The 17,441-nt window shown below is 53.6% G+C and overlaps 1 protein-coding gene across 2 annotated transcripts in view; it reads right to left on the bottom strand.

Moving 5' to 3' along the window:
- The window catches only part of MYT1L (myelin transcription factor 1 like), a 135,897-nt gene that overhangs the window by 21,766 nt on the left and 96,690 nt on the right, over positions 1-17,441 (bottom strand). For both annotated transcript variants that reach the window (XM_059943164.1, XM_059943165.1), the window contains exons 15-17: positions 14,454-14,516; positions 7,780-7,863; positions 6,295-6,516 (exon numbers count right to left, since the gene is read on the bottom strand). In XM_059943164.1, the coding sequence (XP_059799147.1) occupies positions 6,295-6,516; positions 7,780-7,863; positions 14,454-14,516 (369 nt within the window). The remainder of the gene's footprint in view (positions 1-6,294; positions 6,517-7,779; positions 7,864-14,453; positions 14,517-17,441) is intronic.

Below are 17,441 nucleotides of genomic sequence, written 5' to 3'. Positions count from 1 at the left end.
GGAGCCTCCCCACGGAAAGGACTAGTCCCTCCGCGGGGCCTCGCTGCGCCCCTCCGCTTGGGGGTCCCAGCCCCGCGCAGAGCAGAGAGCAGCCCCCTGCGGGGGGCGGGGGTTGCCGCATGCCCGGCCTCTTCCCGCATCCGAACCGAAGCAGAGAACAGGGCTGCTCGGCGTTCCTCTGTCCTCCTGACGGGCAGCCTGGTCGGACGACTCAGGGTTACGGAGTGAAATGGGGGCCCAGCTGGCTGAGTCCCGCAAACACTCCAGATCAGCACGAGGTCTGCTCTGCGTGAAACTGTTCTCCACCCCTGACAGCATCTACTCCTCTGGAGGGGCCACCTCGACCCTCCACCCTCCTCACCTCCTGCAGCTCACAGAGAAATCCAAAATGCAGACGTTTCCTCTCGTCGTAGAGCGAAGTATGATGTTTCCAGTATGCTTTTGTCAAAGAGAAGACCACCTGCGGGTCCGGGGGGCCCTGGCCATGCCTCCTGTTCCCCCCCACCCTCCGGCCAGGAGGCTGGGGTTCAGAGAGGGCGGGAAGGGGTGCATGACAGCCCCGGGGCCTGGACGAGAGCCCAGGAGGCAGCAGGGGCAGGGCTGGTCTGCAGCCGGATCACAGCTCCTGGGCTGCGACGCTGTGGAATCTGGATTTACTATCAGCGGGTCTTGAGTAAGGAACGCTGGGGCTGCTTCAGTGTCCTCCGTCCCCACGTGTGGCTTGGGCGAGCATGGCCCTGGCCTCAGTGTGAGAGGGAACGGAAGGCCCACCTCCGTGCTCCTGGGCAGACATGGACCCGTCCTCAGAGGCCAAGGGCAGTGGGCATTCCACCTGGCGGGATGGCTGGGCGGGACGAAGAGGTCAGCCCTCTTCACTCCCTCTCCCTGCGCTCCAGCCCATGAGACCTGGTTTCTTCAGTACCTGCCCTGCGGCAGCCCTGTGTTTGGTCTTGCAGATGCACAGACAGACAGACAGACTGGGATACAGATGGTCCACGGATGAAGCCCCCAGACAGTCCTTGGTTGAATCCAACTTTCTCCTTACTGGCAGTAGTGTTCTCATCTCTAAAATGGGATCTATGCAGACCTCAGGGAGCTGTGGTTGCCTGTTTACGTAGGTTTTGGTAAAAGTTATGGCTTCTCCACATTACAGAGAGGCAGGTGCCTAAAGGCTCACTCTTCTCCTTGGGTTTACAAGGACTATGTTCCCCAGCATCCCACGTGGACTACATTTCCCAGCATCCCATGCGGCCTACATTTCCCAGCATCCCTTGTACTAGGTGATGCTATGGACCTGGTTCCACCCGTGGGATGTAAAGGAAGTGATCCGTGCTCCCACATCTCCCAGGTGGATCCTGCGTGTTCTTTCCCTCTCTGGCTGTGGAATGAAGACCACCCTTGGAGAATGTGCTGAAGATGGCCGAGCCCTTTCCTCCTGTTCCCTCATCCAGTTCTGTCATGTGAGCAAGAGGTAAACTTCCACTCTTTGGAGCCAGTTTGGGTGTATCTGTTAAGGCAGGTAGCCTATCCAGCTCATATTTACATTAAACAGGATGGTTGATTGCAAAAAAACCTCATAGTAAGTACTCAATATGGTGACTTATTTTTACCACAATTCTCTTGGGAAGTATCAAGCACAATAAACATCCTAAAAAAGCCTATCTACTCATTTATAAAGAACTGTAGAGGAACTGAAAATAAATAAATTAGGTCATGTGGTTCAGGTGGAAGAGGTTTAAGGGGGTCTGGGAGGTAATTTTTTAAAAAATTATTTTGGTCAAGCTCAGTGAGAGATGACTTACTTCTAAGATTATTTATTTATTTATTTGTTAGGGTTGGAATCGTGGCTTTAATTTTGGAGAATCTTCCTAATCCACAAAAAGTGGTAAGATTGGGGTGATAGCACAGTATGATCAGCACACCCGCACACAGAGAAGCGGTTCCACAGGTAAAGAACCCCTGCCCACGCCCTCCCTCCAGCCCACCCCCTCCCTCCTGCCCACCCCCTCCCTCCAGCCTGCCTCCCTCCTGCATCATCGGCCCCACAGTACACACAGTCCTGACACCCGCACCCAGGCTTGGGGGGCCTTCCCGGCCAGCTGAGCCATTGCCCCCCGAGCCAGCTGAGACCCTGGAAGAGCATCCTCTCTCCTGTCCTTGCTCCTGACACCTCTAACCCGGATCCTGGAATCCCGAGTCCCTGTACCCTTTCAGGCACCTCATCGTGCCTCTGATGAGATCCCAGTGCCTTGGTCTGCCTCTCAAGATCTGGCCCCATCAAGTCCCCATGACCGCTCTGTGCCTTTAGTTCTTTTCACCCCTTGGTTTCATTCCTTCAGGTAAATCTTGTATCCAGATTCACCCCTCCTAAAAAACCCTCCCTTGCTCCCGAGCCCCTACGAGCTACTCCCAGGTGTTGTCTCCCACCCCACCCGCCGTTTTTGATGCAGCCAATCCTAACCATAGAGTAAGCCAATTCCTAGTCCTTTATAGCAGCTCTGCCTGGGAAACTGGGACCAGGAGGAGGTCCTCCCACCCATCCTTACACGGAAGAAATGAGTGGAAATGATTTTGCAACCAACAGGGACTGTGGGAGCTCAGGGCACGTGTCACCTCTCAATGTCCTTTTCCCAGACTATCCGTGTGGTCACCTCCCAAAGAGGAAAGTGGGGCGAGTGGGCTTCCTGGGACCCGGAAGCCGGGGCGGGTGCTCTCCCTTCATCCACGCACCTTAGGAAGTGATCCTTTATCATCTCACTGGGTGGTCACAACTTGGAGGGAAAAGAGCAATAAAACAGGAATTTCTGTTTCCTTCCGCTCTTTTCCTGATTCTAAAAGCTGCTTTGCTTTCATGGCACATGGCATCTCAGGGTACCACCCATGTCTTTCTGGGAGGCCCCTCCTTACTGAGGCCTTAAAGGTCTGGGGAACCGGGCAGCCGGCCAGGCCCTGGGCCTCCGGGGGAAGAGGCGTACGGAAACCCTGCCAAGCCCGTGTTTGTGCCCAAGCCATGCTCTGCCCAGGATTTCGGTTCTTACACCTCCAGGGAACAACATTTCATCTACACAATAAAATAAATGAAAACTTGTTCAACAGTTGAAAACTGCAGGCTGACGTGCGACAGGACATGATTCAGCCTTAAAAAGGCAGGCGATTCTGACACAGGCTACGATGTGGAGGGACCCCAGGACGCTATGCAGTGCGAGATAAGCGATCACGGGTCAGACACCATGTGATTCCACTTAGGTGAGGACCAGAGGGTCAGATCCGCTGGAGAGTGGGTGCCAGGGGCCGAGGTGGGGGCTGGGAGTGCGTGTCTAGTAGGGACAGGGTTTCCCTGGGAAGGTGAAGGGCTCCAGAGGTGACAGTAGCAGTGGCTGCACAACAGTGAGACTGTACTTACTGCCCCTGAACTGGACACTTAAAAATGGGTAAGGCGGTAAATTTTATGTTTCGTGCTTTTTACCACAATTTAAAAAATGCAGGTCATCTCTCTCAGGGTCCTGCTCATCTCTCTAACCACTCCACCCCACGCCCGCGCCCCGCCAGACAGATTCACACCCGGAGGGAGGGCGCCCGCCCGTCACCTGACACCCCTGGGTTCCCAGCCCTTTCCACGCAGCATCTACATAACCTTCCTCCTCAGAGGTGACAGGTAGCAGGTCAGACTGTTCTGATTAAGCTTCACAGTGAAATAAAGTATCAAAGTCTCTGCGCGGCTCTGCCCACCACAAGCAGGGCCCCCACGGAGCTGCTTCTGAGATGCTCTGAGGGTCCACCCTCCAGCTCCATCTCACGGTGGAGCCGCGGTGCCCTGGACCAGAGCCCCGGCTCCCGGCGCAGGCTGGGCGGACCAGGCTGGTTGGTTGTTCCCTGGACTAGGTGAGCTCCTCCCGGGACCCTCCTTGGGGCTCTGGGTGAGCTGTCTGCAGACCCCAGGGCGCGTCATGGGGAATTCTAGGTGAGAGAGATTCTGCCCAAGTCACAGGAGTCACCGGCTGTGCCTGTCTTCACTAGACCCGTCCAGAGGTTCCCTCCAGCTGGTCAAGGCAAAGGCGCCTTTGAATCAACAGCCCCCCCCCCCCCCCCCCGCTCCTGGCCAGAGGCCCTGGGGAGATGTGTCCCCTGGGGGAAAAGAAACAGGGAAGGCCAGGAACCAGGAGAGCCTGGGCATCTTTAGGAGATCACCTCCGTCCTGGCACCTGGGTGTGAATCTGGAGGGTGAGCAGGTGTGTGGGGTGAGCCCAGCAGCACGGGGGGAGGGGTGAGCCCCGAGGGTCCTGCCTGGTGGTAGCGACTCTCGACTGAGTCCGGGGCGCTCGAGCCGTCCCCCCTGCGAACCCTGAGGACGCGCTGAGTGACCAGCCTGTGAAGGCGAGCAGGAGCTGCTGGGTGGCTCTGAACGAAGGGTTATTCCCCCGACTCTGAGGCAGCAGTCCAGCCACAGGCTTGGAAACGAGCAAACGCCACACAGGCAGCAGTTACGCGCACGCCCCCCTCTTCTGCTGTAGTTTCTGGACACTGAGTGCTTACGTTCAATCAGAGAAGTGGAGCTTGTCTTCATTTGTGTCAGATTAGCCAACCACGTATACCCTCATTCACAGGTCGTGTGGGCAGGATTTTTAAATTTTAAAAAAATTTTATTGATTGCCCAAGACTTAAGGAAGTAGGCACTTTTTGGAGGGCATCTTGGCACTTCCTATCAACATGTAAAAACTAGCATTTTTGCTTCTAGGACGGTACCCTGAAGACACCCTGGCACAGGGACGTACAGAGGTCAGCAGAAGGGAGTTCCCTGCCGGGTAACATCCCATCTAGAGTGGAGACTGGGGGCCGCAGGCCGAGCCCTCCCTCTGGGCAGGAGGGGGCCGCTCTGAGCAGCAGTGAGACGTTTACTCGGCCAAGGACACACCTGCTGCCAGCTGGGCCTGGGGGTGTTCTGGTGAAGGGCCAGCCCTCGTCCCATGCAGACACCTAGGAAACACTGTGATCTATTTCTATCAAAAAGAAGAAACCGGGGGGCTTCCCTGGTGGCGCAGTGGTTGGGAGTCTGCCTGCCAATGCAAGGGACACGGGTTCGAGCCCTGGTCTGGCAGGATCCCGCATGCCGTGGAGCGGCTGGGCCCGTGAGCCACAATTGCTGAGCCTGCACGTCTGGAGCCCGTGCTCCGCAACAAGAGAGGCCGCGATAGTGAGAGGGCCGCGCACCACGATGAAGAGTGGCCCCCGCTTGCCACAACTGGAGAAAGCCCTCGCACAGAGACGAAGACCCATCACAGCCATAAATAAACAAATAAATAAAATTAAAAAAAAAAAATAAAGAAGAAACCGGTGTGCCATGGGGGTCAGGGGTCTCTGTGTCCCCGGGCACGTTAAGCCGGGCTGCGTGCCTCTTTGTTCAAGGGCGCTTTCTGAAGGGGGACGCGGGGACTTCCCGCCTTGGGGAGAGTCAGGGAAAGACACTCATGTCTCTCTTTAGGCCCCTTCGTCCCATCTGAGTCTCTACCTGAGCAGGAATTTCTTTCACAATAAAATCGCTTCCCAAAAAATGTTAAGGCGCATCGTCATGCATCATTCCATTTGGCTCATTGTGTGTTCCATGCAGTTTTGCAGATGGAGGCAAGGTGCATGGGGTTTGCGGTCGGCGAGGCCGAGGGAGCCCCGTGGGTTTACGTCGTATGTGTGATGCTGTGTCCCCCCCACCTGGATCCTGGGAAGCTGGGGCACGCCTGTGATTTGTCCACGTCAGTCATTCATCCTGACTTCTACAGGGAGCCACTGGCTTCAACAGAGCAAGCCTCTTCTTCTAAGGCAACGTAGTCGCATATATAGATATTTTACAATTAAGCACATAACAATCAGTGGCGAAGATTGGCTCTTCTGTAGGTTTTCTGATGTATCTGATGAGGCCCCTGTAACCAAGTGCCACCCACTTTCCTCGAGTGGGACCTGCCTGCAATATTCAGCCAGAACGAATAACTAAATCCACAGATACTCCTGTGAGCGTGTGCGGGCGCGTGGGTAAAATGACAGCCTATTTCTTTCTGCAGATCCTGATCAAAGACATTTGGAAACCTCTACGTACATACAGACGTGGTAGGACGCGTCTGTGCCTTTCAAAATAAATTTGTTTGTTTCCTCCTTTCTCGAGCCTCAGAATGTCATGAGTTGTTACCATAGTCTTCGGGGTCTCCTCTCTCAACCTGAGGGATGGGCGTGGCGCCATCGCGGGCCAAGCAGCGCCCCCGGCCTCCCCACGCCGCCCCGGCACAGAGCCTGGGCGGGTGCACTCACCTGCGGTGCGTGAGGAAGCTCCCGCTGACGTGCCCGGACCCGTCACAGCCCGGCGTGGGGCAGGACATGCCCTCCGTCTTGACGGACTTCCAGGAGAACTGGGAGCCATTGAGGTACCCGTCCTTCTGTCTCTTGGCCGCCAAGGGGCACCCGGACGCACTTCGGTGGGAGGCGTACTTGCCGGTGATGTGGCCCTGGCCATCGCACCCGGGCACGGGGCACCTGGGGGACAGAGGGGCAAGCTTGGCTGTCTCGCCACCCTACGCCTGGTGGCCCCACAGCAAGGTCAAGTTAACCTGACACGAGAGACAAACCAGCATCCTCTCTACTGCAGCAGAAGGAAAGAAAAAGAAAAGTCACGAAAAGACACCACCTAGCGGAGCCGTGAAGTAGTTCACCCTCCTGGAAACCCTGGTCCAGGGCAGGTGGGAAGGTTTCCTGGAACAGAAAGTCCAGGCTTAGTGAGGGATGCAGATGCCGTGCGTGAAAAGGAAGAACCAGTTTGTTGGAGCAAGTGAGATGCGGGCATCTGTTCGAGAGGCAAGTCACAGCTTTTATGGTGGAGATGTGCAAAGTCAATGGGAAACTGCAGGATTATTTTTAAAAGATTGTCGTATAAACCTGTGTTCTTCTCAGGAGCTAGAGAATATTCATTTGTTTGGCTATGTTTTCTGAGACCACAGCATACCCTTCCAGCTAGATAGGTTTTTGAGCAGCAGAGGTGGTATTTAGTTAAGTTTCCTGGCATAGCTTTGGCACGAGGTACCCCAGGGGCACTTTTTTGTTTTTGTTTTTGTTTTTTTAATAAATAGGAAAATCATTGGTTGGAGCTAAGGTTCAACAACAGGGTAATTAAATCGTGCTTCTGAAACTTCTCTATTGCAGGTTATGGCAAAGGGCTGAGGACGCACAGCCAAACCGCAAACACATTTTAATGTTAATTTTTTTGTTTTAATCAAAACTTTTCTCCAAGACACTGAATGAGATTAAAATTTCAGGAAGATGGCAACAGGTTTATCTCACAGACTTCTGAGACCCAGGCTCACCGGGCAGCGGTTCGGGGCAAATGCCTGTGGGGAGGGGTGGGGGGCTAGCCTTCTACCCACCGTGCTCTCCATCCCGCCTTAGCGAGAAGCAGAGTACAGACAGCTAAGCGACCTTCCTAAGCTGGAAGTCAGCCAAATGTTCACTTTAGCTGTTGTAGTTAATAACTTCCTATACTCTCATGGACCTGCCTTTCCCAGTAAATTACACTGCTTTTCCCATCCAGGGTAGAGGGAACTTTCCTATACTTAGGTTACTCAGAGCAGCGGATGGATGGATGTTTGGTTATCACCTCACCTGTCATTCAGAGGATGTTTCTGGTCCGTTAGCAGGTGTGCATGGTCTGGTTTCAATGCTGTGACCTCACGCTTGACCGACCTCTGCAAGCCTGACCTCCCCGCCAGCCCCCCGCTTCCCCGACCTGCCCCCCGGCCCACATACCTGATCGGCTCCTGGTCTTCCTTGTCCTCTTTGCTCTGTGCTATCCTGATGCCACTCTTCTTGGCTCTCGGGCAACCTGAAAGGCTAAGGAAGAAGTGTGATTTCAGGGAGCGCCCACGCTGTTCACCCTGCAAGCCCCTTTCACTGTCGATGGGGCTCTGACACAGTTTCCTCCAGAAGCTGGTGCTTCTTGGCATGAAAACAATATCCTGGGGGCAGCTCCTCTGTGCTCCCCCTAGGCCTTCAGACACGGTCAGGCCCCCGCGAGGGTGCCCAGAGCCTGGGTGGGAGAAACCGGTGTCAGGAGTCGCCAGGAGAGGCCGGGCTGACTTGCCAGAGGGGGATGAGCTTCCTGCACAGAAGGGGCCACGGGGAGGAAGAAACGCACGCCTCCCCAGTCCTTCTTGGTGGCGTTCCTGTGGCCAGATTCCAGAGCCCTTCGTCTTGGGAGGGGGCGTGTCCTGGGCATCTGTCCCCATGTACCTGAATATGGCTTCCCGTGGCATCTGCAGAAGATGCAGTGCAAGTTGACCAAGCTTATTCTATTTAATTTTGGAATTTTGGAAATAGCGGCTCACGTTGTCTAAAGGAACTTTGCTAGCTGGAATGTCTACATATGAGTTTGTTTCTGTTCAACAACAGCTAACTGTAGGCTATTAGGCTATCAGATGTGAGATTATATAGAATAAGCGGGAATTTCTGCAGAGAACTGGAGAACCCGGCACTGGACCGTTTCTGGAGCCCCCAGGGAAGTGCGGAGGAGGCAGAGGCCCCGGGGCTGAGCCAGGGCGCGTCCGGGCGGGCTGTGCCCTCCACTCGACCGTCCTGACCCCAGTACGTGCTTTCCTGCCGGGTCTGGCTTCTGTCTGGGCACGCTGGCCCTCAGGCAAGGGCCTGGCTGTCATGGGGGGCACCCCCATCACCCCATCACCTCCTCTTGGTGCTGTTCCACGTTTGTGCAGGCGCCTGGCTCCTCTCTGTAAAGCTGCAGCTCCCAGCAGGGGCGCGGCAGGGTCCGGAGCCCCCCGCCCCTCGTGTCTCCATTTTCACGTGCCCCAGCTCCCCTCGCATGCGGCCTCCCTCCCTCCGCCGCTTCACCTGTCACCCTCTACGGGAGAGCAAAAGAGACACGGTGCGTGCGCCTTGATTCACCGTCTCCTGCTCCCTCCATCTCTCTCCTCCTTTTTTGGATAAAAATTTAGAAAGTGGGGGCTGCGTTTTCACCCCTCTGGCCCCCCCGGGTCTTCTGTGAGAACTGCTCTTATCCGGGCGGGTCACGGTGACCCGCGGGAGCCGGGACGCCGCCTTCGCACCGCATGACCGGCTGCAGCTCCTGGCGTCCTGCTGGGGCCCGCGTCCGGCCGCGGCTCGGCGGGTCCGCGATCTGGAAACTCCGCGGTCCGCTTGGCTTGCTCTGCCCATGCTGAGCCGGTCCCCCGCCAGGCCCTGCTCTGTCCTCACGCTGCCACGGCCCCTTGGTCTCCAGGTACCAGGTGGCGATGACTCCCAGCCGCCCCTCTGCAAGCCGTGCTCCGACGACCGCTGCCCGCGGGGGCTGGGACACCGTCGCTGCTGCTGCTACCGGAAAACTCACCAGCCTCCCCGGCCGAGCCCACGCCACTCCCGTCTGCTGCTCTCAGGGCCCGGAGGCCGGGTCACCCACGGCCGTTCCCGGGTCTTCTCTCCCACGAGTCCTGTGGCTCTTGCGTCCTGAGTGCCTTCTGAATCGATGTCGCCCCTGCTCCCGGGATGAGGGGTCAGAGTAGCAGCACTCAGCTGCACGCACGTGCGGTCTGCTTAGTCTCCCCCCGCTTCTGACTCACTTCAGGATGGGCCCACCGCCCTGCACGCAGCACCCAAGGCTCCTGGTTCACGGCGCCGCCAGCCCTGCTGTCCCTGCCCCACGCGGTCCTCTTGGAGGCTTCCGGCGCGTCCCCGTCCCGGCCAAGCCATCCTCGGGCCTCACATCCCTCCCCGTCTGCTCGGCCTCAGCCTGGACGGTCTTCCTCCAGGAAGTCTCCTCTGCCCACCTGCCATCCTGACAGCAGCCCTGGGGCTCTCACGGCCCCCGGTCACCGTGGCGTTTCTCACTCCATCCTGGTGACTGGCCATTCGCTCGTCCACACGAGTGTCAGTTCCCTGTGTGTTTATTCTCCTTTCTTCCTCTGATTCGCAGGCCAGTGCCTTGCACAGAGCAGGTCATAGTTAGATGCTTGTCGTGAGTTAATCAGTGAATGACTAGGAGGGGTGGGAGGGACTCGCGGATCCTTCCCGGGAGCCCGTCTTTCCTGCCTGTCCCCAGACGGGGACCTTAGTGGTGAAGGGAAGCCACAGGCCAGGACGCTGGCCAGGGAGCCTGGCTCTGTCCTGCCCCCGCCTCCTTCACTCTGAACTTGGGAGAGAGGTGAGGCTCTGCGTCCTCGCCGACATGGGGCTGGGAGTGAAAATAAACTGGAACAGAACCAAAACAGAACAAATAGCACAGCAGGGAACTTAGTCTGGGCCCGACTCTGGCTCCGAGGAAACCTTGGCTCTGACACGGGCTGGCCTGGAATCCCGGCATCCTTGTCTAGGTGAGGAAGTCCACAGCCAGCTCTCCCAGGCCGGTCTGTGGTCACTGTCACCTCTGAGCGTGGGTCCCGTGCGCTGGCCGCTCACATGCCCTTAGGAGGAAAGCAACACTCGGAGAGTGAGATTATACATGCAAATGCTCTTGGTACATAGTGAGTGCTCAGTACAGCTTGTCTTTTGTTGTCAGAGAACATTCTGGAGCCCGAGGGGTGCCACTGCTCTGCGAGATGGGGAGGGGTCCCGGGGGAGTCAGATTCGTGCAGCATCACCGTTTGTGAAAAACCTGGGTGCCACCTCTGCCTCGGAGCACCCGCTCCAGGCCGTGGGGCCTGCTGCTATTTGCAGGTGGGAGGATGGAGTCGGAGGCGGCCTGGGGAGGCCACGGGGAGGACCTGGCCAAGAGGTCGCTGTGCCAGCCTGTCTGGAAACTGTAGGAACAAGCCAGCCTGGAGAAGGGTCAGGAGAAGAGAAAAGAGGCCTGGAAATAGGATCTTTGAGGGAGAGAGCTATCTCTATCAAATTTTTTTTTTCTATCGTGGTCTGAAGACAAGAAGACTAAGACACAGCCTGAACTCCTCTGTGTGCGATGCTGAATGAGGTTTCTCCACGGAGGACAGAGGGGAGACAAAGCTTCTGACGATGGGGATTTTTTGATAGAACATCAGAGATGGTCAATAATATTGATTAAAATGGACTTTAAAAAGCTTCAGAGGTGATGTTGAGACAGAAAACCACATCAGCATTACAACCCAAACTAGAGCAAGGCAAACCAGATCCCACCTGGGGTCGGTGGGGTGGCCCTCCTTTCCCTGTGTGAACTTCGCAGGCCGTCCCAGGTGCAGAGGTCCGTCCACGACCAGATGTGTGACGCTGGCGGTGGCCCCTCGGCTGAGTTCTGTCTCCAACATGTCATCGCTCAGAGTGTGTTTCCTCCAGTGCAGAGAGAAATGAGATCACCTGCTGCTCAGGGTGGCTCTGAGGCTGGTGGGGCCGAGTAGACTTTCCTAGTTCCCGGGACAGTGCCTGGGACACACAGTCCTTGGTGGCAGCTACATCAGGGAGGAGTGACCTCCTGTACTGTAGACAGCATCTGGATGTGTGCATTCGGCCTGGGGGCCGGGGGTGGGGAATCCCAGCCACAGCTGCTCAGTGGGACCCGAGGGTCCTCGTGCTGTGACCGTTCTGCCCCCTGGAGCCCGAGGACGGGCGTGCAGACCTCTTTTTGTTGCGCTTCGCAGACCTTGCATTTTTCACCAGCTGAGGGTTGTGGCCACTCCGAGTCAAGCAAGTTCTTTTGGCTCCATTTTTCCAACAGCACTTGCTCACTTCGTGTCTCTGTGTCACATTTCAATAGTTCTCACACTTTTCAAGCTTTTCTATTATGGTTATATCTGTTATGGTGACCTGGGATCAATGATCTTTGATGTTACTATTACAAAAAGACTACAGCTTGCCGAAGCCTCAGATGATAGCTAGCATTTTTTTTTAGCAATCTAGCATTTTAAAAACTAAGGTAATTACATCATTTTAGATGTAGTGCTATTGCACACTTAATAGACTACAGTGTAGTGTAAACATAACTTTTATATGTGCTGGGAAACCAAACACATGCGTGACCCGCTTTGCCGTGGTCTGGGCTGTATTGCAGCGAGTGGCCTGGAGCCGAGCCTGCGGTATCTCTGAGGTGCCTGTGACTGCCTGGTACCCTGGCACAATTTAGCAGAAGGCTAAGAATCGGTCCCTGAGGGGAGTTTCCCTGTGGTTTGCAGGTAGGTAACATCGCCTCATGTTCCTGGGAACGGATCAAGTAAGAGTAACCCCGAAAGGCGTGTTTCTACGTGTACTTATGACCTTCCAGGGTCATCGGGCCTGGGGGGCTGCTTCTGTCTTTCCACAGCGTCCAGTGTGCACAGGGCTGTTACCCTGGTCCCACTTCTGCCCAGCCAAGAGCTCCAGCCCACTCTAACTTCTACGCATGGAAGGTATTCTCGGATAAACGATACTGCGAAATGTGCTCTACTTCTAATATGCCACCCCCTGTAGGGCTGTATGTAGCACTGAAATGTGCTGAAAGCCAAATCAAATTTACTTTCCAAATGTACAGAGCAATCCTGGTGCTATTTAGTCCAGGCACAGAGTATAGCTTAAATCCAAGCTTAAATTACGTTTCATTCACAAGTTTACGCTATACGAATATACCCACCATTCTAAAATATACGTTAAGTGCATGCACATGTTTAAATTATGAATAAATTTACATGATGTCAAACCAAAAAAAAGTAGTAAAATAGACATTTGGATATGAAATGACCAGTAAATGTTCACTTTTAGTTTGCAGTCATTATTCAGTGCTGGGAATTCTGGCCTTGTGAGGACTGAGATAAATTCTAAGATAAATTAAAATAAAGAGTAGCATAGAATGTGCTTGACTTAGATACTTAACTAGAGCTTTATTTTATTTTATTTCATTTTCTCTAAACCAGTGATCCTACTCTGGGGATCCCTTTTGGAATATATTCACCCTCGTTCTACATTCACAATACAGCAGCTGGCTCTGGGCCGCCTGGTAAAACCAGCAAGACAACCTGGCAAGGCTCCTCTCGACCCTGTGGTGCGTGGCAGTGGCCCTGGGAACATTCGGACATGTCTGCAGACACCTAGTTGTCACGAATGGGGATGGCGGTGCCGCCGGCATCTAGTGGGTGGAGCCAGGGATGCTCCGCAAAATCCTACAACGCGTGGGACGGCCCCCAGAGCAAAGAATGATCTCACCCCGAGTGCCCGCATTGCCCAGGTGGACAGCCCTGGTCTAGAGAACGAGGTGTTTTCATCAAGTCAGTGTGAAGAATCCACCCATAAATCGAATAATTCAGTTCTCCTTGTTGGTCATCATAATCCCTACTTTCCCCAGACCTGAGCTGTTGAAACGATGCTCCCAAACGGTTGGGAAGTGACCACAGAAGCCTGTGACCTTGAGGAGGAAACAGCCCACCCTGCCGGCTCCGTCTCTAAGCCAAGCTGAGCCAGCCGGCCCGGGGGCGTCCCCTCCTCTGAATGCCGGGATCTGGTCACTCGGGCGGCCACACGGTGTGGACCCCCCGTGACCCACACAACCCACTCTGCTTGTGGGCGGTGCACGGGCTGTGGGGTGACCCACACCAACTGTCCTGACTCCCTCCCTCCCTCTCTCCTTCCCCCTCCTTTCTCTTTTCTCTTCATTTTTATTGCTGTTTTTGTTGGGGAAGCATTTAAAGCTGAAGGGCTCATCCACATTCCGACTGCCCACTTTATAATCTGATTTTAGAGGGTGGCAAGGCGACAGCTATGTTGTAACATGGTTTGTTTATTTGTTAGACACAGCTCCCCTTCCCACATTGGAGACTTCGAGTTACGAGGGTCTCCGTTCAGAAAGGCTCTCATCCTGACCTTGGCTTGTTGATCCTGACTGAACATGACAAGGAATTCTTGCTCCTGCCCACGGGGTCTAGACCCACCTTTGTGCAGATGTTGTACCAAAAGGCTCTTTCAATCCACTTCTAACATAGGGCCTGGCGTAAGACAGACGTTTGTAAACGGTTCAGTGACCATGGGCCTCTTGCTGTCTCATACGACTGACTCCTCACGCCGTACTTAGAGGCTCCCTGCTCTTTGGGACCGGCGGGGCCTGGGATTTGGAAGGTCAAGCATTTCTGTGTGTTCAGCTCTGCTGATCTCTGCTTATAATAACCGTACAGCTTTGTGGCTCAAATCTCAATATTTAAGAGATCCACTCTCAGTGGGATTAGCCTGCTTGTCTCTCAATGGCTGTCCTCTGGCATCTTATAACATCCTGCCTCTTTTTCTCATCCCTTTTCAATTTAGAAAGACGTGCTCCTGGGTGCCTTGAGAAACGTTTCTTGCAGATGGAGCCGGTGGCACCATGAGGGGGATGTCAGAGGGGGGCCGTGGTCCCGAGAGCTGGTGTGCTAAGCGAGGCCCCTGGGGACAGCCCCGTTGTGTGGGCGAGGGCCTCTAGACCCTTAATTCACCAGTGGAGGCAACCCAAGCCCCCGTTAGGGGTCCCGAGCATGGAGGAGGTGTTTGCGGGAGCGAGCCGTGCATACCTCCGATGGGAAGCGTAGTTGCCGGTGATGTGCCCGGAGCCGTCGCAGCCAGGGGTGGGGCACCTGCAATTACAAAGGCACATTGAAAGGCATCAAACCCCTGAACAAGTCACTTTCTTATTTATACAGTTCCAAAGTCTCTTTAATCCTGAGCCTCCCTGGGTGAGGAGGTGAGATGGAGCTGGAGGGTCCCCCCTGGGCTCGTGGGGCGTCCCCATCCTGGTCCACCACCAGGTGCGGCTCGGACCCCTTCTTCCCTCCGCGCACAGCGGTGCCGTCCAGGGACCAGCGATCTCGGGCCAGCTGCCCCTCCTCCACAGCCGGGCAGCACCTTGGTCCCCAGGTGTTCACCCCACGTTCCCACCCCTTCCGTTATTACTTCAAGTTCAGTGGAACCAGTCACAGCAGGGCCTGTTGCTGCACCATCCGAACACGATGCAAGATTTTTCATGAAAAGGCACACACGGTGGCCCGAGACTGGTCCCTGTCTAAACTCAAGACAGCGGCATTGCAGCAGGCCCGTCACAGTGACCCCTCCCAGCCCTGCTCCTGGTTGACCCCAGAGGCCGGCGCGGGCAGCCTCCTGTGCCAGCCCTGGGAATTAGACTAGCTGTCTTTCAGACCGTCATCGGGCACTCAGGTAGCTCTGATTTACCTTAAAATCCTTGTTACTTTTAGCTGACTTGAGTAGGGAGTAGGGCACAGATCTCTCTCGGTCAACAAGCCAAGTCAGCTGAGACGCTGAGATTACTTTGGGCACCTAGGCTGCCTGAGTTTAAACCTTTCCGGGAAACTGCATGCAGTCTCTTAACTACCACATTGCCACCGTGCTAATGGGAGCGGATGTTTTCCCAAAGCGTTTTATGACCATTGCCCTCCGTGGAACTTCTTAAATAAGCCATGTCAGGAAGAAGCAGTCCTACAAAGACACTTTCACTTCAACCTACATCAGCTGCATCTGCACCCACCAGGAATGTAAGAATTAAGGACAAAAATTAAGAAAAAAATGTTTTTCTTTTCACTAAATTTTAACTCTCAAGAAACAAGGATGAGATGATTTAGTAACAAAATTACCACCCAGTAGTAACACTCAGATCATGCCCTGTGCTCCCCCCCACCCCGCTACTCAATGAGCATCTGAATTCCTGGCAAGGACAAAAATCACAAATTAAACATGGTTAATAAATGTAAATGCTTCTAAGAGATATCAATTTGCTTTCCACTCAGAAAGCCACCCTGGATATTGGATGTTGGGTTAAGGCCAGCAGATTACTCGCTTGCAGACAGACTTTCTCAAAACCAGTGAGAGTGTCAGGGAGGGTGATGGACATTCATGCAGCTGGGCTGAGTTCAAGGGCGTGAATGTCACCGTTTGACAGTTAGATGTGCCATCAATTGTTGGTATTTAGAAACTGCCAATTCTCATTTAGTCCTGAGAAAAGGAACATGATTACAGATCTCAGGTATAGAGTTGATACTTGGCATAGCCTATGAAGGGTTAAAGTTTATAGACTCTGCTGTGGGAGAATAAAAAAGGCACTGAGGGAAAAGGGGTCGATGTGTGTAAGTGGAATCAGGGTTTAAAAATAGGAGTTTGAGGCAGAAGGAGTTTAACGCTGTCCTTACATCAAAACAATACCCTGAATCGGATTGTTGGCCTGACTGTCATTAAAGTAACAGCTGTTCATGAACTTAAAGTTTGATCTCAAAACTATTCTGTCAATAATGACTTAAATGACTGAATTTAACTGATTTCCCAAATGGCACCTCATGTGGAGACACCCCCAACCCCAGAGGGAGGAAATTTTGAAAGCAATAAAAATCATTCTAAGAGAAGCTAATCTCCATGCACATTTCTGTTTTGAAAATGTATCAAGAAACAGAAATGTTTCCTACCAGCCAATAGTATACATGTGGCCTTGCTTTTTGGTCAAAAGAAAAAAATCCTTAAAGTCTTCCTAATTTAAGTGCCTAGTGCAAATTTATTTAAAATTTTTTCATTTAAACATGAGTAGAAATTTTTTAATGTCTTTTTTTTGATAGAGGCAGGATGAGGTTGACATATTCTGTTCAAATTTAAGTAGGCATTTTAACCAAAATCATGCAAATGAAAACCAGAATTTACTAATTATAAAAAAAAAGAGAAAAGGATTTTGGAGTAGTTTTTGTGTGTTTAAGCCATTTACAAATGCATCATCTGATAAAAAAGAGGCATTTAAAATGTCCTTTGTCACCATGAAAACAAAGAAAATGTTATTGGCTCATTTTCAGAGACTTCACGGTGTCAGGAAAGAATAAACATTCCCAGAAAGAGGCCTGGCTTTCTTGAAAGGTTTGTTATTATTTTCAGGGTTTCAAGTTCGGCAGATGGGGTCCAATCCCTGGCCTGCCACTTGCTGGCTGCGAGAATGTGGGGAAATTAAACCTCCAAGGTCACGCCCCTCAGCCGGGGGAAAAGGACGGAGGAGGGGGCTTGTCTGTGCTTGCTGGGACCCTGCCGTCCCCTGGAGCTTCAGGACCACAGGGCTCCGTGCAGGCTGTGAACGCACGCTCACAGCACCCACCCCTGAAAGAGCCAGCTCTGGTTTCTCGAGGGTGTTAGGTTGGCGTTTTCATCTTTAGATGGTGCTCCTGGACCACACGAGGCAGCCCTGCATGGGCCCTCAAATATTCTTTCTTCTACCAGCTCTGTGATGCTCATTTCATGTTCCTGTTCAAGACTTTAAGGTTTTTAGAAACTTTGAGAGGTATATACAAATTTCCTCGCTTTAATAAATCTCATCATTCAAAAATACGCAGTTTTCTGAAGTGGGTGGATGTGACCATTCATGCAACAAAAGGGGTCTTTGCTCCAGGACCCTTGGTAACAGGCTGCTGTAAAATCGATGCACAGACATTCGATTTGCACCTCCCCATCTAAGAGCACGTCTTTTCCATGAAGGGAGGCCCCTGTGGGATCATCCAGATCCCCCGTGGATAAAATCAGAG

This window comes from Balaenoptera ricei, chromosome 13 (genome assembly GCF_028023285.1).
Source record: "Balaenoptera ricei isolate mBalRic1 chromosome 13, mBalRic1.hap2, whole genome shotgun sequence".
NCBI lineage: Eukaryota > Metazoa > Chordata > Mammalia > Artiodactyla > Balaenopteridae > Balaenoptera > Balaenoptera ricei.
The sequence above is the reverse complement of the archived record's forward strand: the minus strand, read 5'-3'. Positions and strand labels throughout refer to the sequence as shown.